General features: G+C 32.5%; 2 protein-coding genes and 1 long non-coding RNA gene across 5 annotated transcripts; 1 reads left to right on the top strand and 2 right to left on the bottom strand.

Annotated features, from left to right (window-relative positions):
* Nucleotides 1–382: 382 nt before the first annotated feature.
* LOC7453596 (sodium/calcium exchanger NCL2) lies at nt 383–6,655 on the bottom strand. 2 transcript variants are annotated; one of them, XM_024593909.2, is made up of 10 exons: nt 6,551–6,569; nt 6,175–6,315; nt 4,864–5,052; nt 4,154–4,335; nt 2,999–3,144; nt 2,609–2,873; nt 2,325–2,470; nt 1,954–2,212; nt 1,306–1,605; nt 383–674 (listed from the first exon to the last, which is right to left on the bottom strand). In XM_024593909.2, the coding sequence occupies exons 2-10, from the start codon at nt 6,302–6,304 to the stop codon at nt 426–428; spliced, it is 1,866 nt and encodes a 621-aa protein (XP_024449677.1). In that variant the 5' UTR covers nt 6,305–6,315; nt 6,551–6,569; the 3' UTR covers nt 383–425. The 2 variants fall into 2 exon arrangements, with proteins under 2 accessions (XP_024449677.1, XP_024449676.1); XM_024593908.2 differs by having other exon boundaries at nt 6,175–6,655.
* Nucleotides 6,656–7,249: 594 nt separating this feature from the next.
* On the top strand, nt 7,250–9,380 carry LOC112327117 (uncharacterized). The gene is made up of 2 exons (XR_002981164.2): nt 7,250–8,416; nt 8,674–9,380. It is a non-coding gene; the product is annotated as an uncharacterized LOC112327117 (long non-coding RNA).
* A 3,428-nt stretch (nt 9,381–12,808) lies between these two features.
* On the bottom strand, nt 12,809–19,626 carry LOC18095389 (sodium/calcium exchanger NCL2). Of its 2 annotated transcripts, XM_024611014.2 has the most exons (9): nt 19,119–19,609; nt 17,605–17,793; nt 16,905–17,086; nt 15,453–15,598; nt 15,064–15,328; nt 14,782–14,927; nt 14,415–14,673; nt 13,826–14,122; nt 12,809–13,117 (listed from the first exon to the last, which is right to left on the bottom strand). In XM_024611014.2, exons 1-9 carry the CDS (start codon nt 19,519–19,521, stop codon nt 12,869–12,871), a joined length of 2,136 nt encoding a protein of 711 aa, XP_024466782.2. In that variant the 5' UTR covers nt 19,522–19,609; the 3' UTR covers nt 12,809–12,868. The 2 variants fall into 2 exon arrangements, with proteins under 2 accessions (XP_024466782.2, XP_024466794.2); XM_024611026.2 differs by lacking the exon at nt 13,826–14,122 and having other exon boundaries at nt 19,119–19,626.
* Nucleotides 19,627–20,378: the final 752 nt, after the last annotated feature.

The raw sequence follows: 20,378 nt of genomic DNA, 5'->3' as shown, positions 1-20,378 counted from the left end.
ACAGCTAACCACGTAAGTCATCCTTCTTCCCCCGCTTGCAATTTTAATTATTTTGTCACTGTTGCAAGTATACCTAATAATTCACGCATGCCTGCCGCTATGGCCAACTTGGTCACTGGCCTGGGCAAGCGATCAGGGCTTGGACTGGATGGGCCGGATGGAGGCTTGGACTGGCTGGGTTAGATCCAGCCTAAAAAAAGAAAGAAGATAGGGACTTTGAGGCCTGGATGGCCTGGTCCCAGGCCCATAGGGCCCAAATAAAATTGGGCAGTTATGCCCAACTTCTAGGAAGCACAACTGAAATTGCTTGTCTAAACTAAAAAGATGAGTAATGTTTTTTGTGGAATGAATCAGTAGGACCAATATAATTAAACTTGTGGTCTATGTGAAATCCAAGAGTCTTTTTAAAAATTTGCTGACTTGATCTAAACATGATCAAGAACATCGTTGAAAACATAAACAAGGAACAGAGAAAATGGATACAAGAGGAATGCCATGAATGATGTCCATAATGGGAAATCGGAGCGAAAGCTTACGGCGAGACTCATTATAGCACAAGTAATTAGCACAACCAGTACTTCAGCGGAGAATTCCCATGTCAATCCACGAGCATAAACTAGAAATAGAAGAACAGAACAGCCAAGAACATTGTTCATGAACACCCCACCATAAATCTGCACATTAATCAAAACAAGTCATGACTCTATTTTTTTTTATGTTTTAAAAATATTTTTATGCCTAATGTAATTCAGTACATAGGTCTCACGATTATATATATATATATGTTTTACAAATTTGTAACTAAAAATTTGTGTCACAAAATTTTATGCTCATAGAAATACCATAAACTACTCTAATTTTAAAAATCTTAACTCCCTCCTTTTTCCAAAATTTCACCAAATTTTTTGTTTTCTCTTTTATATACAATATATTTATACCCATTTATCTCTTTTACTTAAACACCTTTTCTCATTCTTCTCGGTTCTCACTTTCTCACAAATTCTTTTCTCTCTTCATCTACCTCTCTCCTTCCAACTCTTCTCCATTCAACTTCAACTTATTCTATTTCCTCTTGTAACTTGTATTTTATTTCATTCTCCCCCTCACTTCCATTCAATATATTGTATTTTATTTCTTTCTATTACATTTTACTCTCATTAATTAAGTTTTTTTTTAAATGGATCAACTAAAAATCCATGAAAAATGTTTACTTTATTATCTAAGTAAAAAATGTTTACATTTCCTCTTCATTATACCTTGAAATGAAAAAAGAAAAGAAAAATTAAGGCGAGTCCAACGACAAACCTCGGAAAATGTCAAGGAAGTGGTTATAGACTTCTTACGACAGGCAGTCGTGATAGCTGAAGTGGCTGCTCTTGCGTTGGTTGCGAGTGGAGCTAACACAAAGGAGACAAAAAAAGATGGTATCCCTGCATCCTCGGAGAAATTCTGAACACTCTGTGTCAGCGGCTCTGCTAGCACTGATAATATAGCAACTCCAAGCACCATAGACATTATAGCCTTAAACCAAGCCCATGATGATTTGTCAACAGCATTGGTTTTTTCATCCTTCAATAACTTGTCCACTTCTTCCCAGGGCGTTCTCTACACATTAATCCATTTTTATAGCTTTATTACTACCTAAATCACAGTTAATTAACAAAGCAGCTCCGTTTACATATTTTTTGATTTATTCAGAATACTTTAATTTGTTGTATTTGTCATCATGATTAATATTGCATTTCTTTTCTTAATAGATCACGACTTCAGCGAAAATATCTCTGGTATTTAATATTAGAAATATTTCTTGTGTCCTCATGTAAATTCTGATTGATAACCGTAATAAAATCGAAGTGTTTTTGTGATTTAGAAAAAAATAAAAATGAAAATGATATAGAGTAGTCGAATTCTTAAGATATTGATGATATTTCCCAGCAACAAGAATGGACTTACTCGATTGTTATCATCTTGGGACCGAGTTGATACAGGAGTTACATTTTCCGGCGGGTTAATCGACCACCTTACAATTCCCTCGGCGAACTCCTTCTCATCGATCATTTGATCTCCGCTCGTGTCAAGTGCTTCTATGATTTTTTCAGCTGCTTCATCTACATCCCAAGAGATCTTACCAATCTCAATCTTTTTCATTAGTTCTTTTAACTCATCTTTTGATATGCAATTATCTTCATCACGATCAATGTCTTCAAACAACCTATTACAAAATACAATTAAGTGATATATTCTCGAGCAACTCAGAAGAACAGATTCACTTGCTCCTTGGGATTATGCATGCTAATATATGAGGGGGGACATGGTGGCCTAACCTTCTAATAGCAAGTAAATCCGGAGTACCATCTTCTTTGATTAGGTTTCCTAAAGCAACGCTCTGTAGATGACTCACGATTTCTGACATGAGATTTCTCTTCATCTCACGTTCTTTTCTTTTACTTTCTACGAACGGATGAAAAACCTAAGCAAAACATTTAAAGATGTTAGAATAAATCAAATAAAAGATACAACTCAAAATTTAAAACCAGCAATAATTTCATGCCATCCATGATAGAAGAGGAATAATTCCTTCTACTTACTTAACACATGCACTAAATACCTGATCAATCCTCTTCAAGGAGTTAATTGTGAAGTATCGCTTCTCCATAGCATACTTTGTCTCTTCAAGCCATTTTGTAAAAGTATGGACAAATTCTTCCTTGGTTATTTTCTTATCATCATTCAGATCTAATACTTTGATTAATTCTTCTGATGCGCTGTCTTTATTGATATTCATTCCTGTAGACTTTATGTCGAGCAGAAGTTTCCTCACTTCAGAGGGCGATATACAGTCATCACCATCTTCATCTATTTCCTCAAATAGTCTGCAAATTAAAAAAGAATTTACATCTCCCTTTTCTTCTTTTCTTTTCTTCCTTTCTTTTTTCTTTAAAAATGCATAGCATGCATAAAGTATAATGATGCATGAGGTGTCATAAATCGAACTAACCTCTGTATAGCATTTATATTTGGAGCCCCATCTCCTGTCAGAATTATCCCTAAAGCACGTTCTTGCACAAGTTGCAGAATTCTTAAAAGACCTTCATTACATTTTACATATTCCAGTCTTCTCTTTTGAATCCACGGTTCGAAGATCTGTGCACAATTAATTATGCAGACAAAATATCTGAGTTCGACCAATAAATATTAATCACAGTATTTAAAACCGAGGTCCTAGCTACCCCTTGTAACTGCATTTTCATTTTAGTCTAAGGTAGCTATATTATCATTACTTTGAGCAATACTTTCGACCGGGGAAAATAATTGGGATTAATCTTATATTTGGTGTACTCGTATTTTTTTTTTTATTAACGTGGGTATCCAGGTCAGCTTGTGCATACATCGACTAGTCCTACAAACCTTGAAGTTAACGACCATGTAAGCCTCCAGTGACCATCATTGAAGTTAACAATCATGTAAGCCTCCAGTGACCATCATATTAACAACCACAGGGCTCGAACCTGAGACCACAGGAGAAACAAACCCCTTAATCCCAAGTTCTTACCACTAGACCACCTACTACTAAATTAATGATTGTACACTCATACTTTTGATATCCCTTTATATGGCTTCTCTATCCTTTTATTCTTTATCAATTTAGTTGGTATTCTGTTCAAGAAATTTTTTTAATGCAGTCCTTCTATCAAAATTAATTTAATAATTTTTTAAGTAATTGTTTTTTGAAAAACAGATGTAAATACAATACCATACAGGCTATAAAACATTGCCAAGGGTAATATACAATTAATGCAAACAATATCGCTAAAATAATCATTGATTCAATGATTCTACTAATTGTTAGTATTAGAATACACTTATTATAGAGTAAAATATAGCTTAATTAAATAGAAAGAAAAATAATCTAATTGTAATAATATATATGCTGATAAAGTTAGTTTAAATGTCATTAATTAATCATGAATAATACGACTACATGAAATGACATTGCATAATATAGTTACAGCGAACATTTCTATGAAAATACCTATATATGAGAGTAAGAAAAACTACCCCAACAAATCGATTTTATGGATATGAACAACAAATTCAAAACTAAAAATTAAAGAAAAGAACATTTATAAAAAAAGGAGAGACATGTGGATACCTGATAGAAGAAATATATCAACAGAGAAGCCACTGAAACAACAAGAGAGATCAATACCGTCAAGTATTCCCCAGAATTTGAGTTGAAAACTTTTGGGATTTGCAAAATAAGAAATGGTATGACAGAGAGACCCATAATCCTTGCTGTGTAGCTTGTCTGCAAATCCGTAGTGACTCTAAACTCTATGAAGATTACAAAAGACAACAAGAAGAGTAAAATGCATCAGCTGGCAATCTACTTGTTAGTCCTGGAGTTTAAATTGAAGTTTTTGCCTTAATTTTTAGCCCTGGAGTTTTTCAGTGAATATTAAAATATTAATTCTAGCCTTATATTTGATTTAGATTTTGTTAGGCTGAGATGTATAACAATTTGTAAATTCACAGGTAAAACTTATGTTTTTCTAGCCATATATGTTTTTTAATTTCTAGGAATGGATTTTGTAAATTCTAGCCTTATGTTTAAGAATTATTATTTTTTTGATTATTTATTTTCCAATTTAAATAATAATAAATAAATATTTTTCATTTAAATAAAAAGACTCTCCTTTGAAAATTAAATTACAATGAAGAAATAAAATAATTATTATTTAAAACGAGTTATTTTATTTTTCATTCTTAAATAACAATTATTTTTTTGTTATTTTTAATCTCTAAATTAAAATGACTCTTGTTTGAGAATTTAATAATGAATAAAAGAGAGGACGCACGCACCAGTAAACCATGATAATAATCTTGAGCTTGAAGTATTGGAAATGGTTGGCTTTGACGATTGAACGCTGCCAACGATCACACAGGTGCCCCAGAGCATTGTTAGAAGCAAAATAGATGTTCCTGCGAGGAGTCCGACTCCTGTAGACACGTACTCTTGAGCAACTTCCCTTGTGTTCAATAATCCAGATGCTGCCATTTATTTTAAGAGAAGATTTACATATATAATATATATAAAAGAGTTAAAATACATATATATTCTCTTAATTAAACCATATATTCTCCCAATAACCCAACACGGCTGGCTGGGTTGCTTAAAACCATATCCAAGTTGACTTGGAACACAGCACTCAAGTCCTTTAATTTCTTATCTGGTCTAGCCGCCTCTATCTTGAATATTTCCATGACGCGCAAATACTTGTTCCCCACCATCCAATTTTCTCATCCTACAAGTTTCCAATATTTCTCTTCCCTAATTCTTATATAAAAAATATATTTTATAAAGAAGAAGAAAAGAAGATATCGAATCCAACATATATATTTTGTTAATTAATATCAATAAAAAAATTAACTAAAATAATTAATACAAAAAAAAATATTGCAGCATACAATGGTTAAAAACATTGCTTCAAATTCTAGTAGGATAAGAGTGTGTTTAAGAGTCTAGTTATGATTGTTTTTTAAAATATTTTTTGCTCGGGAATACGCTAAAATAATATTTTTTTTATATTAGTACATTAAAATTATTTAAAAATACTAAAAAAATTAATTTGAAGTAAATAAAAAAATTAAATTTTTTCAAAAACAATTTAAAAAAAAAAAAAAAAGGGCTCCAAATTAGAGAAGGCATGTCAGCTTCCCAGCTAAGTTCCTTTTTTTTTTTCTTTTTTTTTTGTTAGAACGAGAGTTCAACTCAAGATTTTTGAAAAAAAATAATAAAGAAAAGACACGCATTAATATCAATATTTAAACCACAACTTATTATAACTTATAAACTAAATTGATTGCACGACAAATGATAGCTCCACGAGTTTATCATTTACGTTTGTGTGTGATGCAAACCATTTGGATCCGAACTGTTTCAGCAATTAATTCAAGCTTCGAAAACTCCGAATTCATTAGATATTGATGATAGCATTTACCAGCAAGCTGGAACCAGTATAAGAAGTTGGCACATTAAACTCATCTGAAATGCATCTTAATTTATAGTTGATCGATCACGCTGTTTCCGAAGAAGACAGTGTATAATTTCCAAGAGAAAACAAGTGATTTAAGGTGATAATTAGAAAATAAACAGAAAATAAAAGAGCATACCTAGAAGTATCAAGGACTCGGGAAGGGCTCCAAGAACCTGGAATGCACTGGCACCGAAGACACCAGGTCCAAGAATCCTGAAAATCTTCTCACCTCCAGAGGCCAAGTAGCCCTCTCCATGGAACAACATATATTCATACACTGCAATTAGAAAGAGATGCCCAAAAATATTACTGGAGCACGGCAAGAAGCCATACAATTGCTCACACTTCTCTTCAGAGGAAGAATCCATTCCTTTGAGAAGTAGAATGGAAGATTGGTTTTCTTGGACATCATTGATGCCATCTGAAACCAGTAATTCAACAGAGCTGTGTGCCAGAGAGCGGCCTTTAACGTTTATACGAACAGTTAAAAGAAGAAAAAGTATAAAACATACAGTTTTTGAGATAAGCCTCATTTCCATGGTGCTTTACTAGCTGAACAAATCTTTGGAGGTTATATAAGAAAGTTTAAAGGCCTGCGTGTTAGCTTAATTAATTATGGGGCTTGAAATTGTCATGTATGTGGAGATTTTTCTCTGCTGATGAAGTCTTCTGTGAAGTCAATGTTTGATTATCTAATTAATTTGTGGCTGCTAACATTTAAACCATATCATATTCGGGAAAATAAAATAAAATTCAAGTAGGTATTTTCTGACTTTAATTTATCTGCATCACAGTATAGTAGAAATACGGTTTCTTGTACTCCACTTAATTGTATTATATATTTTAGAAAAAAATGGTTTTCCCAATATTATATTTAAATTATATACAAAAACTAAAAGTCATCCTTATGAGTCAAGACACATTTCATTACTCATTGAAATAGTGAAATAACGTTTTTTTCTTTCTAAAAAAAACTAATAAAGTTTGCAATTGAGGTAAAATCATGTTTTTCAAGAGAATATATTGGGTATTATAAGATTGATAGGAGATAAATTGGTCTACACATATTTTTTTAGCACAGTGATTTTTTACACTTGAAAGCAAAAAAAAATATAATTTTGGTTCAAGGATTTTCTTATCTTTTCAATATTATTTGCACAATAATTTATTACTTTGATACTCTTAATAGAAAAAAACCATTAAAATTGCACAAGAGAACTTTTTTTCTTTTCATTTTTTAAGAACAATGAAGTTACAGAATTGATTTTAAAATAAAAAAATAAGCATGGTTCTAAGGGTAATTTTGTCTTTTCCTTTTTTTAAAAAAAAAAATTATTTTGGGGTCGACTAGGGGCTGTTTGGTAATTTTAAAAAATAAATATTATTAAAAAAAGCTTTTAATGCGTGCATGCATTAGCACGTGGCTCCCCCACTGTAACGACCCGACCTTTTCAAACCCAAAATCAATGGATTTTTTTTCCCATCCGGTTCTGGATGTTTTTCACCATATCATTCTACAAAATTATAATTGCATTCCATTCATTAATAAAGCACAATCCACGTAGAATAACGTAAAAAAAAAAGATTTCCATGAATAAGACCCGATTGCTAAATGTCAGAACTCTAGGGGAAATAAAAAATGGCCCTTTCCAACCTAAAACAGCGTCGTTCCCAAACCTGTTCATAGTCTCCTTCCTCCGGAGCAGGATAGATCACCCTAGGAGGCCATTTAGATGGCCTACGTTGAACCAAATCTCCCTGTCAAACCCAAACCAAATCTAAGGCCACATTGTCTACCACAGAACCCATAGGATTTGGTTCGGTATCCCTCACCCTTATAACTCTCCCCTGACGCAAGGATAAGCATCGCCAACAGTCCAACAATGGCAGGACTGATGGTGTTTTGAATCAATCAAACATGGACCAAACCCGAGCTATGTTTATCCTCATCCACGAGATTGTCACCCTGGGGAGATAAGGGACGAAATTCGTGGATGAGAATTGGAGATTCGACCCTATTAAAACCAGACAAAAAACAGAACTAAGAGGATGAAAAAAACAGAAAGACAAAAAAAACCCCAAAGCTAGAGAGGGAAGAACAAAAAACAACAAAAAGAGAGTGAGGATCGGGGATCAATTACTAGGATCCAACAAAAAAAAACACAAGAAAAAAAACATATCATTCGCAAAGAAAAAGGAGAAGCCATTTTTGCTAATCTCTGCTTTCTCCAAGACCAGAGCTTTTCATGAAGAAATCATAGCAAAAAACAAAAACAGAGGGATGAAGACACAGGAAAACCAGAAGAGCAAAAACAAAAGAGAAGATTTTGCATTCCTTCGTAACGCCCTCAGCTTCGCCTTGAACAACAGCTCACCAGGTAAGTCATTCTTCTTCCCCCGCTTGCAATTTTAATTATTTTGTCACTATTGCAAACAAGGTTGTTAAAATCGCGTTTTGACTCGTAAAATCGTATGATTTTACGAGTCAAAACATGCTTTGTGTGCTGAATCGTTTGAAAAAATAAAAAATGGGTGAAATCGGGTTGAAATCGGGCGAAAAATCGCGATTTCAGGATCGATTTTATGATTGTAACAAAACGCATGCACTGAAGCAAAATGTTCCCCCATGCTCCAGCTGTCAGGCGCCTATTGGCTGTGGAAATGCACAGTCACGCCACACGGTCTTCACTCCAATACACTAACTTCGTCTTCATTCTTCAGTCTTCACTCCTCCTTTTCATCGAACAAATCCCTAATCCCCTTCTCTAATTAACCAACTTGGCACCGGCAACCACAAAAGCGGTGACGATCACGGTCACGGTCACGGTCCAGTCTTCACTAATTCTCTTTCCTCACTCCAGTCTTCACTCTAGAGTCCAGTCATCAATGCTCACGGTCGCGACTTCCTTTTCATCAACAGCGGCGATGATCTCCTCAACAGCTCACGGCTTTGGGCTTCCTCTTCAATCTTCATCAACAGCAGCACGCCGGCAACGATCTCCTTTCTTTCCCATCATCAACAGCTGACGGCTTCCTCTTTATCAACAGCAGCAGGCGACATCGCTCCTCTTCACCGACAGCCGTTCGGCCTTCATCATCAACGACTCCTCTTCATCATAAGTTGATTTTGCCTTCAAAATGTAAAACTGCAGTAGTTGATTTTGCCCCGTAATTGTATATTCCCCTGTAACAGATTTTGATTTTGCCCCGTTACCCTGTAATTATTAATTACAGATTTTGATTTTGCCCGGTCCTGTAATTTGTATATTTATAATGTTGAATTGAATTGAATTGAATGGAATTGATGGAATGAATTAAATGGAATTGATGGAATTGATGGAATGATTTTGAATGTTTTTTTGTCCATTTATACTGTGGAGTGTGGACTGTGGACTGTTGAATTGAATTGAATTAATTAGTTGCTGAAATGTCTTTTAGGATGCCATTTCAGTATTATAGGATTGGATTGAATTGAATTGAATTAATCGAGTGAAAATTGAAATCGTTAAATCATGTTTTTTGCTTTGTGGAGTGTGGGGCTGTGGGCTGTCCATTTATACTGTGGAATGATGAAATGATTTTAGGATGCCATTTTAGTATTATAGTTTTGTGAATTGTTATGTATAACAAAAAGTTAATTACAATCATAAAATATTTGGATTGATTACAAGGCTGATTTGAGTTGATTGTTGAACGCTTGAACTTATGGCATCTAGAAAAAATTCTTCTGGTAATAGACTTGATGTGGGATGGCAACATGGTATAGATATTGATAAGAATTCTAGAAAAGTTCAGTGCAAGTATTGTCAAAAAATTATCAGTGGAGGTATTTTTCGTTTCAAACAGCATTTGGCTTGCACTCGTAAGGATGTTGGGCCATGTCAGCAAGTTCCAGAAAATGTTAAGCAAATGATTTTGGGTGTTTTGGTGAAAAATCTAGAAGCAAATGAAAAGAAAAAAAAGGCCCATCAATATAGTGCAAATGATGATGATGATGAAATAAAAGAAATTAGCTCCAAGGACAAAGGAAAGAGAGTAGTTAGTGGGAGTGGAAGTACACAAACAACCCTAAATCAGTTGCTAAAAAGGATATTAGAGAAGAAGCATGTCGACAAATTGCAAGGTTTTTCTACACTAGTGCAATTCCATTTAATTGTGTAAAAAACCCTGAGTTTGTAAAGGCACTTGAATTGGTTGCAAAGCATGGGCCAAGTTTCAAGCCTCCATCCTACCATGATATTAGAGAGAAATATTTAAAGCAGGAAGTGGATCAAACAATGACATTGCTTGAGGAGTACAAGCTAGAATGGAAAAAAAAAACAGGTTGTTCAATAATGTCTGATGGATGGACAGATAAAAAAAGGCGTTGTATTTGTAACTTTTTGGTTAATAGTCCTAAAGGGATAGTTTTTTTTTTTTTTTTATCATCGGTGGATACTTCTAATATGTCCAAGACTGCTGATAAGGTATTTGAAATGTTAGATGCCATTGTGGAGAGGATTGGGGAGGAAAATGTTGTCCAAGTAGTCACCGATAATGCTGCAAATTATAAGGCAGCGGGACAATTATTGATGGAAAAAAGAAAGAGTTTGTTTTGAACACCATGTGCTGCCCATTGTATTGACTTAATATTAGAAGATTTTGAGAAGAAGTTAGAGGTTCATCAAGTAACTATTGCCAAGGGGAGGAGAATCACCTCATATATTTATTCAAGAACTATTCTTATTTCCATGCTAAGGAACTTTACGAAAGGAAGGGATTTGATTAGGCCTGCTGCCACTCGGTTTGCTACTGCATATTTGACTCTGGATGTTTGAATGATCATAAAATGCAGCTGATGACTATGTTTACTTCCAACCAGTGGAGTTCATGTAGGTTTGCAAGAATAGAAGAAAGGAAACGAATTCAAAATTGTGTTTTGGATAGTAGGTTTTGGCATGATGTCACTATATGTATTAAGGCAGCGTATCCTCTAATTAAAGTTCTTCGATTAGTTGATTCAGATGAGAAACCAGCTATGAGTTATATATATAAAGCAATGGATGAAGCAAAAGAGAAGATACAAGTGAATTTTGGTTCTGTGAAAAAAATGTATATATCTTGCTAATTTTTATTTCAAATATTGTCATTTATTAATATGAATGTCTTTAGAGATACTTCCAATTGAGATATTCCTAAATTGTAATGATATTTTTATTGTTTTTTTTATATAGTTATATACCTATATGGAAGATTGTTGATGCAAGATGGGAACTTCAACTCCACAGGCCCTTACATGCAGCAACTTATTATTTGAATCCTCATTTTCATTATAATCCCAATTTTAAGGTTAATGCCAACATTAAAATTAGATTATATCAATACTTAGAAAGGATGGTGCCTAATGCAAGTGAAAGGTGCAAAATTGACTTGCAACTTGAATCATTCAAGGATGCAAAAGGGTTGTTTGGCATTGAGGCTGCCAAGACAGCAAGAGATAAAAAAACTCCAGCTCAATGGTGGGATTCTTATGGGGATGAATGTCCAGAATTTCAAAGGTTTGCAATCCGAGTTCTAAGCTTGACTTGTACTTCATCTAGATGTGAGCATAACTGAAGTGCATTGGAAATGGTAAGTTTTTTTTTTATTTTTTTATTTTAAATGTTGAAATATTTGATAAAAATCTTATAAATTTGAATTGTTTATTTAGGTTCATACAAAACGAAGAAATCGTTTGCACCAGAGAAAAATGAATGACTTGGTATTTGTAATGTGCAATCTGAAATTGAATCAAGTAAAAAAGCAAGCTGATGATTTTGGTGTAGAAGATGATCTTTCATCTGATGATGATTGGATAATCCAGGGAGAAAAACATTCGAACATTGATTTGCTTGGTGCTATTGACAGTGCAACACAAAGAAAAAATGGTAATGAAGATGAAAGTGATGAAGAAGAAATTCCTAATGATGCTGAAATGGAGAGTCATGGTACTGAAGATGATTTGGAGATTAAAATTGATGATATTGGTGTTGGTACTAGTAGTAGCACTAATGTTCATAATATTGGTGTTCGTACTAGTAGTGACACTAATAATCCTCTTGATGCTAATGATATTGATGAATGTCTGAGGAATAATGAGGAAGATGAAGGCACTGAAGCTGGTTTTAGTTTACATGACACACCGGCAGATTGTTTATTTTAAGTTTGTTAATTATTAGCTAATGAAAAGTTATTTAAATTATGTATGAATTTTTATTTGAACCATGTATTTTAAGATGCTTGAACTATGTATGAATTTTTATTTGAAACATGTATTTTCAGGTGCTTGAACTATGTATGAGTTTTTATTTGAAGCATGAATTTTTTGTTAATGTATTTTAAAATTCCTTATGATTTTACAATTTTACGATCCGAGTTTGTATTGTATTTTCTGTGCCATGTTAAAATCACGATTTTAACAACCTTGGTTGCAAGTATACCTAATAATTCATGCATGCCTGCCGCTATGGCCAACTTGGACACTAGTCGGGGCAAGCCATCAGGCTGGGCCGGCCGGTTTGGACTGGCTTGTCCTGTTGGAGGCTTGAATTGACTGGGTTAGATTCAATCTAAAAAAACAAAAAAGAAAAGATAGAAACTTTTGAGTCCTGGATGGGTCTGGCCCCTAGGCCCATACGGCTCAAATAAAATTGGGCAGTTATGCCCAACTTCTAGGAAGCACAACTGAAATTGCTTGTCTAAACTAAAAAGATGAGTAATGTTTTTTGTGGAATAAATCAGTAGGACCAATATAATTAAACTTGTGGTCTATGTGAAATCCAAGAGTCTTTTTAAAAATTTACTGACTTGATCTAAACATAATCGAGAACATCGTTGAAAACATAAGCAAGTAACAAAGAAAATGGATACAAGAGGAATGCCATGAATGATGTCCATAATGGGAAATCGGAGTGAAAGCTTACGACGAGACTCATTATAGCACAGGTAATTAGCACAACCAGTACTTCAGCTGAGAATTCCCATGTCAATCCACGAGCATAAACTAGAAATAGAAGAACAGAACAGCCAAGAACATTGTTCATGAACACCCCACCATAAATCTGCACATTGATCAAATCAGGTTGTGTATTACTTGTGGTAATAGTCATGTTCATCAAAGAATCATTTTAAGTTGTAAGCTGAGATTTCAAGAATAATTTTATATTATTTTTTAAAAATATTTATCAATTATAAAAAAAACTCTTATTTTATGCCCAATGTAATTTAGTACATAGGTCTCACAATTATATATATATATATATATATATATATATATGTTGTTTTACAAATTTGTAACTAAAAATTTATGTCACAAAATTTTATGCTCATAGAAATACCATAAACTACTCCAATTTTTAAAATTTTAACTCCTTTTTCCAAAATTTCACCAAGTTTTTTGTTCTCTCTTTTATATACAATATATTTATACCCATTTATCTCTTATACTTGACACTTTTTCTCGTTGTTCTTCTCTCTATCCGTCACTCAAACACATTCTCTTCATCTACCTCTCTCCTTCCAACTCTTCTCCATTCAACTTCAACTTATTCTATCTCCTGTTGTAACTTGTATTTTATTTCATTCTCCCCTTCACTTCCATTCAATATATTGTATTTTATTTCTTTCTATTACATTTCACTCTCATTAATTAAGTTTTTTTTTTTAAATGGATTATCTAAAAATCAATTAAAAATGCTTACATTTCCTCTTTATTAGACCTGAAAATGAAAAAAGAAAAAAGAAAAATTAAGGCGAGTCCAACGACAAACCTCGGAAAATGTCAAGGAAGTGGTTATAGACTTCTTACGACAGGCAGTCGTGATAGCTGAAGTGGCTGCTCTTGCGTTGGTTGCGAGTGGAACTAACACAAAGGAGACAAAAAAAGATGGTATCCCTGCATCCTCGGAGAAATTCTGAACACTATGTATCAGCGGCTCTGCTAGCACTGATAATATAGCAACTCCAAGCACCATAGACATTATAGCCTTAAACCAAGCCCATGATGATTTGTCTACAGCATTGGTTTTTTCATCCTTCAATAACTTATCCACTTCTTCCCAGGTTCTCTACACATTAATCCATTTTTATAGCTTTATTACTACCTAAATCACAGTTAATTAACAAAGCAGCTCCATTTAGAATACTTTAATTTGTTGTATTTGTCATCATGATTATTGCATTTCTTTTCTTAATAGATCACGACTTCAGCGAAAATATCTCTGGTATTTAATATTAGAAATATTTCTTGTGTCATCATATAAATTCTTATTGAAAACCGTAATAAAATCGATGTGTTCTTGTGATTTAGGAAAAAATAAAAATGAAAATGATATTTTCCAGCAACAAGAATGGACTTACTCGATTGTTATCATCTTGGGACCGACTTGATACAGGAGTTACATTTTCGGACGTGTTAATCAACCAGCTTACAATTCCCTCGGCGAACTCCTTCTCATCGATCATTTGATCTCCGCTCGTGTCAAGTGCTTCCATGATTTTTTCAGCTGCTTCATCTACATCCCAAGAGATCTTACCAATCTCAATCTTTTTCATTAGTTCTTTTAACTCATCTTTTGATATGCAATTATCTGCATCACGATCAATTTCTTCAAACAACCTATTACAAAATACAATCAAGTGATATATTCTCGAGCAACTCAGAAGAACAGATTCACTTCTTGGGATTATGCATGCTAATATATGAGGGGGGACATGGTGGCCTAACCTTCTAATAGTAGGTGAATCCGGAGTACCATCTTCTTTGATTAGGTTTCCTAAAGCAACGCTCTGTAGATGACTCACGATTTCTGACATGAGATTTCTCTTCATCTCACGTTCTTTTCTTTTACTTTCTACGAACGGATGAAAAACCTAAGCAAAACATTTAAAGATGTTAGAATAAATCAAATAAAAGATACAACTCAAAATTTAAAACCAGCAATAATTTCATGCCATCCATGATAGAAGGAATAATTCCTTCTACTTACTTAACACATGCACTAAATACCTGATAAGTCCTCTTCAAGGAGTTAATTGTGAAGTATCGCTTCTCCATAGCATACTTTGTCTCTTCAAGCCATTTTGTAAAAGTATGTACAAATTCTTCCTTAGTTATTTTCTTATCATCATTCAGATCTAATACTTTGATTAATTCTTCTGATGCATTGTCTTTATCGATATTCATTCCTGTAGACTTTATGTCGAGCAGAAGTTTCCTCACTTCAGAGGGCGATATACAGTCATCACCATCTTCATCTATTTCCTCAAATAGTCTGCAAATTAAAAAGAATTTACATCTCCCTTTTCTTCTTTTCTTTTCTTCCTTTCTTTTTTCTTTAAAAATGCATAGCATGCATAAAGTATAATGATGCATGAGGTGTCATAAATCGAACTAACCTCTGTATAGCATTTATATTTGGAGCCCCCTCTCCTGTCAGAATACTCCCTAAAGCTCGTTCTTGCACAAGTTGCAGAATTCTTAAAAGAGCTTCATCATATTTTACATATTCCAGTCTTCTCTTTTGAATCCACGGTTCGAAGATCTGTGCACAAATTATGCAGACAAAATATCTGAGTTCGAACAATAATTATTAATCACAATATTTAAAACCGAGGTCCTACCCCTAGTAACTGCATTTTCATTTTAGTCTAAGGTAGCTATATTATCATTACTTTTAGCAATACTTTCGACCGGGGAAAATAATTGGGATTAATCTTATATTTGGTGCACTCGTACTTGCTTTTTTAATTAATGTGGGTGTTCGGATCAGCTTGTATGCACCTCGACTAATCCTACGGGCCCTGAAGTTAACAATTATGTAAGCCTCTAGTGGTCATCATATTAGTAACCACAAGGCTTGAACCTGAAACAACAAGTGAAGCAAATTCCTTAATCCTAAATTCTTACCACTGGGCTACCCACTAGATGGTTGGTGCACTGATACTTTTGATGTCCCTTGATATGGTTTCTCTATCCTTTTATATATTCTTTATCAATTTAGTTGGTATTCTGTTCAAGAAATTTTTTTAATGCATTGATGTCCCTTGATATGGTTTCTCTATCCTTTTATATATTCTTTATCAATTTAGTTGGTATTCTGTTCAAGAAATTTTTTTAATGCAGTCCTTCTATCAAAATTTCAATCCAATTTACCATTAGTTCTCGAGACATAGCCTTAACATGTGTAAAACACATTTCTTTTTCTTTTTTGGTTTTCTAAATATTGTCAAGAAATGACATTAAATTGGAAGGAAATTATATGAAAGGACCAAATAAAAAGCATTATAGAATAAATGGACCTACCAAATTAAAAACAAAATTATATTAGTGTGTTTGATATTGTGGTGTAAAATGTTTTTTTCTAAAAGTATTGTTCAATTAAAAATAAATTAAATTAATGTTTTTTCTTTAATTTTTCATCTTTAATATTAATCTAATAAAATCATTGAAAAATAATTAAAAAAATATTAATTTAATATTTTTTTAAATAATTGTTTTTTTAAAAAACAAATGTAAATACAATACCAAACAAGCTATAAAACATTGCCAAGGGTAATATACAATTAATGCAAACAATATTGCTAAAATAATCGTTGATTCAATGATTCTATTTATTGTTAGTATTAGAATACACTTATTATAGAGTAAAATATATCTTAATTAAATAGAAAGAAAAATAATCAAATTGTAATAATATATAGTTACAGCGAACATTTCTTTGAAAATACCTATATATAAGAGTAAGAAAAACTACCCCAACAAATCGATTTTATGGATATGAACAACAAATTCAAAACTAAAAATTAAAGAAAAGAACATTTATAAAAAAAGGAGAGACATGTGGATACCTGATAGAAGAAATATATCAACAGAGAAGCCACTGAAACAACAAGAGAGATCAATATCGTCAAGTATTCCCCAGAATTTGAGTTGAAAATCTTTGGGATTTGCAAAATAAGAAATGGTAAGACAGAAAGACCCATAATCCTTGCTGTGTAGCTTGTCTCCAAATCCGTAGTGACTCCAAACTCTATGAAGATTACAAAAGAAAACAAGAAGACTAAAATGCATCAGCTGGCAATCTACTTGTTAGTCCTGGAGTTTAAATTGAAGTTTTTGCCTTAATTTTTAGTCGTGGAGTTATTTTATTTTTCATTCTTAAATAACAATTTGATTTAGATTTTGTTAGGCTGAGATGTATAACAATTTGTAAATTCACAGGTAAAACTTATGTTTTTCTAGCCATATATGTTTTTTAATTTCTAGGAATGGATTTTGTAAATTCTAGCCTTATGTTTAAGAATTATTATTTTTTTGATTATTTATTTTCCAATTTAAATAATAATAAATAAATATTTTTCATTTAAATAAAAAGACTCTCCTTTGAAAATTAAATTACAATGAAGAAATAAAATAATTATTATTTAAAACGAGTTATTTTATTTTTCATTCTTAAATAACAATTGTTTTTTTGTTATTTTTAATCTCTAAATTAAAATGACTCTTGTTTGAGAATTTAATAATGAATAAAAGAGAGGACGCACGCACCAGTAAACCATGATAATAATCTTGAGCTTGAAGTATTGGAAATGGTTGGCTTTGACGATTGAACGCTGCCAGCGATAACACAGGTGCCCCAGAGCATTGTTAGAAGCAAAATAGATGTTCCTGCGAGGAGTCCGACTCCTGTAGACACGTACTCTTGAGCAACTTCTCTTGTGTTCAATAATCCAGATGCTGCCATTTATTTTAAGAGAAGATTTGCATATATAATATAAAAGAGTTAAAATACATTTACCTTAGTTAAACCATCTTTACGTTTACCTACATTTATTTATTATAAATGAATTTATTATTATTATTTTTTTAATGAATGATTAGAGTTTCATCTACTTTGTCAACTCATCCATAACGTGTTAATTAAACTAAACTGGGAATCTATGGCATGGTAGAAGACTATTCTCCAATCCAACTATAACCCATTTTTTTTTTCCTGTTAATTGGGTTTTTTTTAATAAAAAAATAATAGTCCTTAATTGAATTTTCAATTTTCCGGCCAAACTTTTCACAAATTTTTATCACAAAAGTCATTCTCGCACAAAATAGTGTTATTTATTTATTAGAATTTTCCAAGAACAAAAAATAAATAAAATAAAATTGATCATTATGTGGGTGATAAGTTAATTTCAGTATAGAATGGCTGGCTGGGTTGCTTAAAACCATAACCAACCAAGTTGACTTGGAACAAAGCTCTCAAGTCTTTTTCTTATCTGGTCTAGTCGCCTCTATCTTAAAAAAAAATGTTCCCACATTCCAATTTTTCTCATCCTACAAGTTTCCAGTATTTCTCTTGTCCAATTCTTATATAAAAAATATATTTTATAAAGAAGAAGAAAAGAATATATATATATATATATATATATATATATATTGTTAATATTGACAAAAAATTTTAGTAAATTAATTAAAACAGAAAAAAAATTATTGCATGCATGCAGTGATTTAAAACATGTTCTTCAAATTCTAGTAGATCAAGGGGGTGTTTGAGAGTGTGCTAGTGGTAAATGCGTCAAAATAATATTTTTTATTTTTTAAAAATTATTTTTGATATCAGCACATCAAAACGATCTGAAAATATTAAAAAAATTAATTTGAAGTAAAAAAAATAAAAAATTTAATACTTTTTAAAAACATTTTTAAAATACAAAAACAAAAAAGCTCTAAATTATAGAAGACATGCTAAGTGTTTTTTTTTTTTTTTTTTCTTTTGGTAGAACGAGAGTTCAACTCCGTTTGTGTGTGATGTAAACCATTTGGATCCAAACTGTTTCAGAAATTAATTCAAGCTTCGAAAACTCCGAATTCATTTGATATTGATGATAGCATTTACCAGCAAGCTGGAACCAGTATAAGAAGTTGGCAAATTAAACTCATCTGGAAAGCATCTTAATTTATAGTTGATCGATCACGCTGTTTCCGAAGAAGACAGTGTATAATTTCCAAGAGAAAACAAGTGAATTAAGGTGATAATTAGAAAATAAACAGAAAATAAAAGAGCATACCTAGAAGTATCAAGGACTCAGGAAGGGCTCCAAGAACCTGGAATGCACTGGCACCGAAGACACCAGGTCCAAGAATCCTGAAAATCTTCTCACCTCCAGAGGCCAAGTAGCCCTCTCCATGGAACAACATATATTCATACACTGCAATTAGAAAGAGATGCCCAAAAATATTACTGGAGCACGGCAAGAAGCCATACAATTGCTCACACTTCTCTTCAGAGGAAGAATCCATCCCTTTGAGAAGTAGAATGGAAGATTGGTTTTCTTGGACATCATTGATGCCATCTGAAACCAGTAATTCAACAGAGCTGTGTGCCAGAGAGCGGCCTTTAACGTTTATACGAACTGTTAAAAGAAGAAAAAGTATAAAACATACAGTTTTTGAGATAAGCCTCATTTCCATGGTGCTTTACTAGCTGCACAAATCTTTGGAGGTTAAATATGAAAGTTTAAAGGCCTGCGTGTTAGCTTAATTATGGGGCTTGAAATTGTCATGTATGTGGAGATTTTTCTCTGCAGATGAAGTCTGCTGTGAAGTTAATGTTTGATTATCTAATTAATTTGTGGCTGGTAACATATAAACCATATCATATTCGGGAAAATAAAATAAAATCCAAGTAGGTATTTTCTGACTTTAATTTATGTGCATCACAGTATAGTAGAAATACGGTGTCTTGTACTCCACTTAATTGAATTAAATATTTTTAGAAAATACCTACTTGGATTTTATTTTATTTAAAATAAAAACTAAAAGTAGGTGTTTCCCATTATATTTAAATTATATACAAAAACTAAAAGTCATCCTTATGAGTTAAGACACATTTCATTACTCATTGAAATAGTGAAATAACGTTTTCTTCTTTCTAAAAAAAAACTAATAAAGTTTGCAATTGAGGTAAAATCATCTTTTCAAGAGAATATATTGGGTATTTCAAGATTGATAAGATAAGGGATAAATTAATCCACGTATATTTTTTTAGCACAGAGAGAAATAATTTTTTACACTTAAAAGCAAAAAAATATATAATTTTGGTTCAAGGATTTTCTTGTTTTTTCAATATTATTTGCACAATAATTTATTACCTTGATACTCTTAAAATAAAAAACCATTAAACTTGCACAAGAGAACTGTTTCTCTTTTCATTTTTTAAGAACAATGAAGTTACATAATTGATTTTAAAATAAAAAAATAAGCATGGTTCTAAGGGTACTTTTGTCTCTTCCTTTTTCATTAATTATTATTTTGGGTAGACCTAGGGA

This window comes from Populus trichocarpa, chromosome 1 (genome assembly GCF_000002775.5).
Source record: "Populus trichocarpa isolate Nisqually-1 chromosome 1, P.trichocarpa_v4.1, whole genome shotgun sequence".
NCBI lineage: Eukaryota > Viridiplantae > Streptophyta > Magnoliopsida > Malpighiales > Salicaceae > Populus > Populus trichocarpa.
Note: the sequence above shows the minus strand (reverse complement) of the source record. Positions and strands in the feature narration are given on the sequence as shown.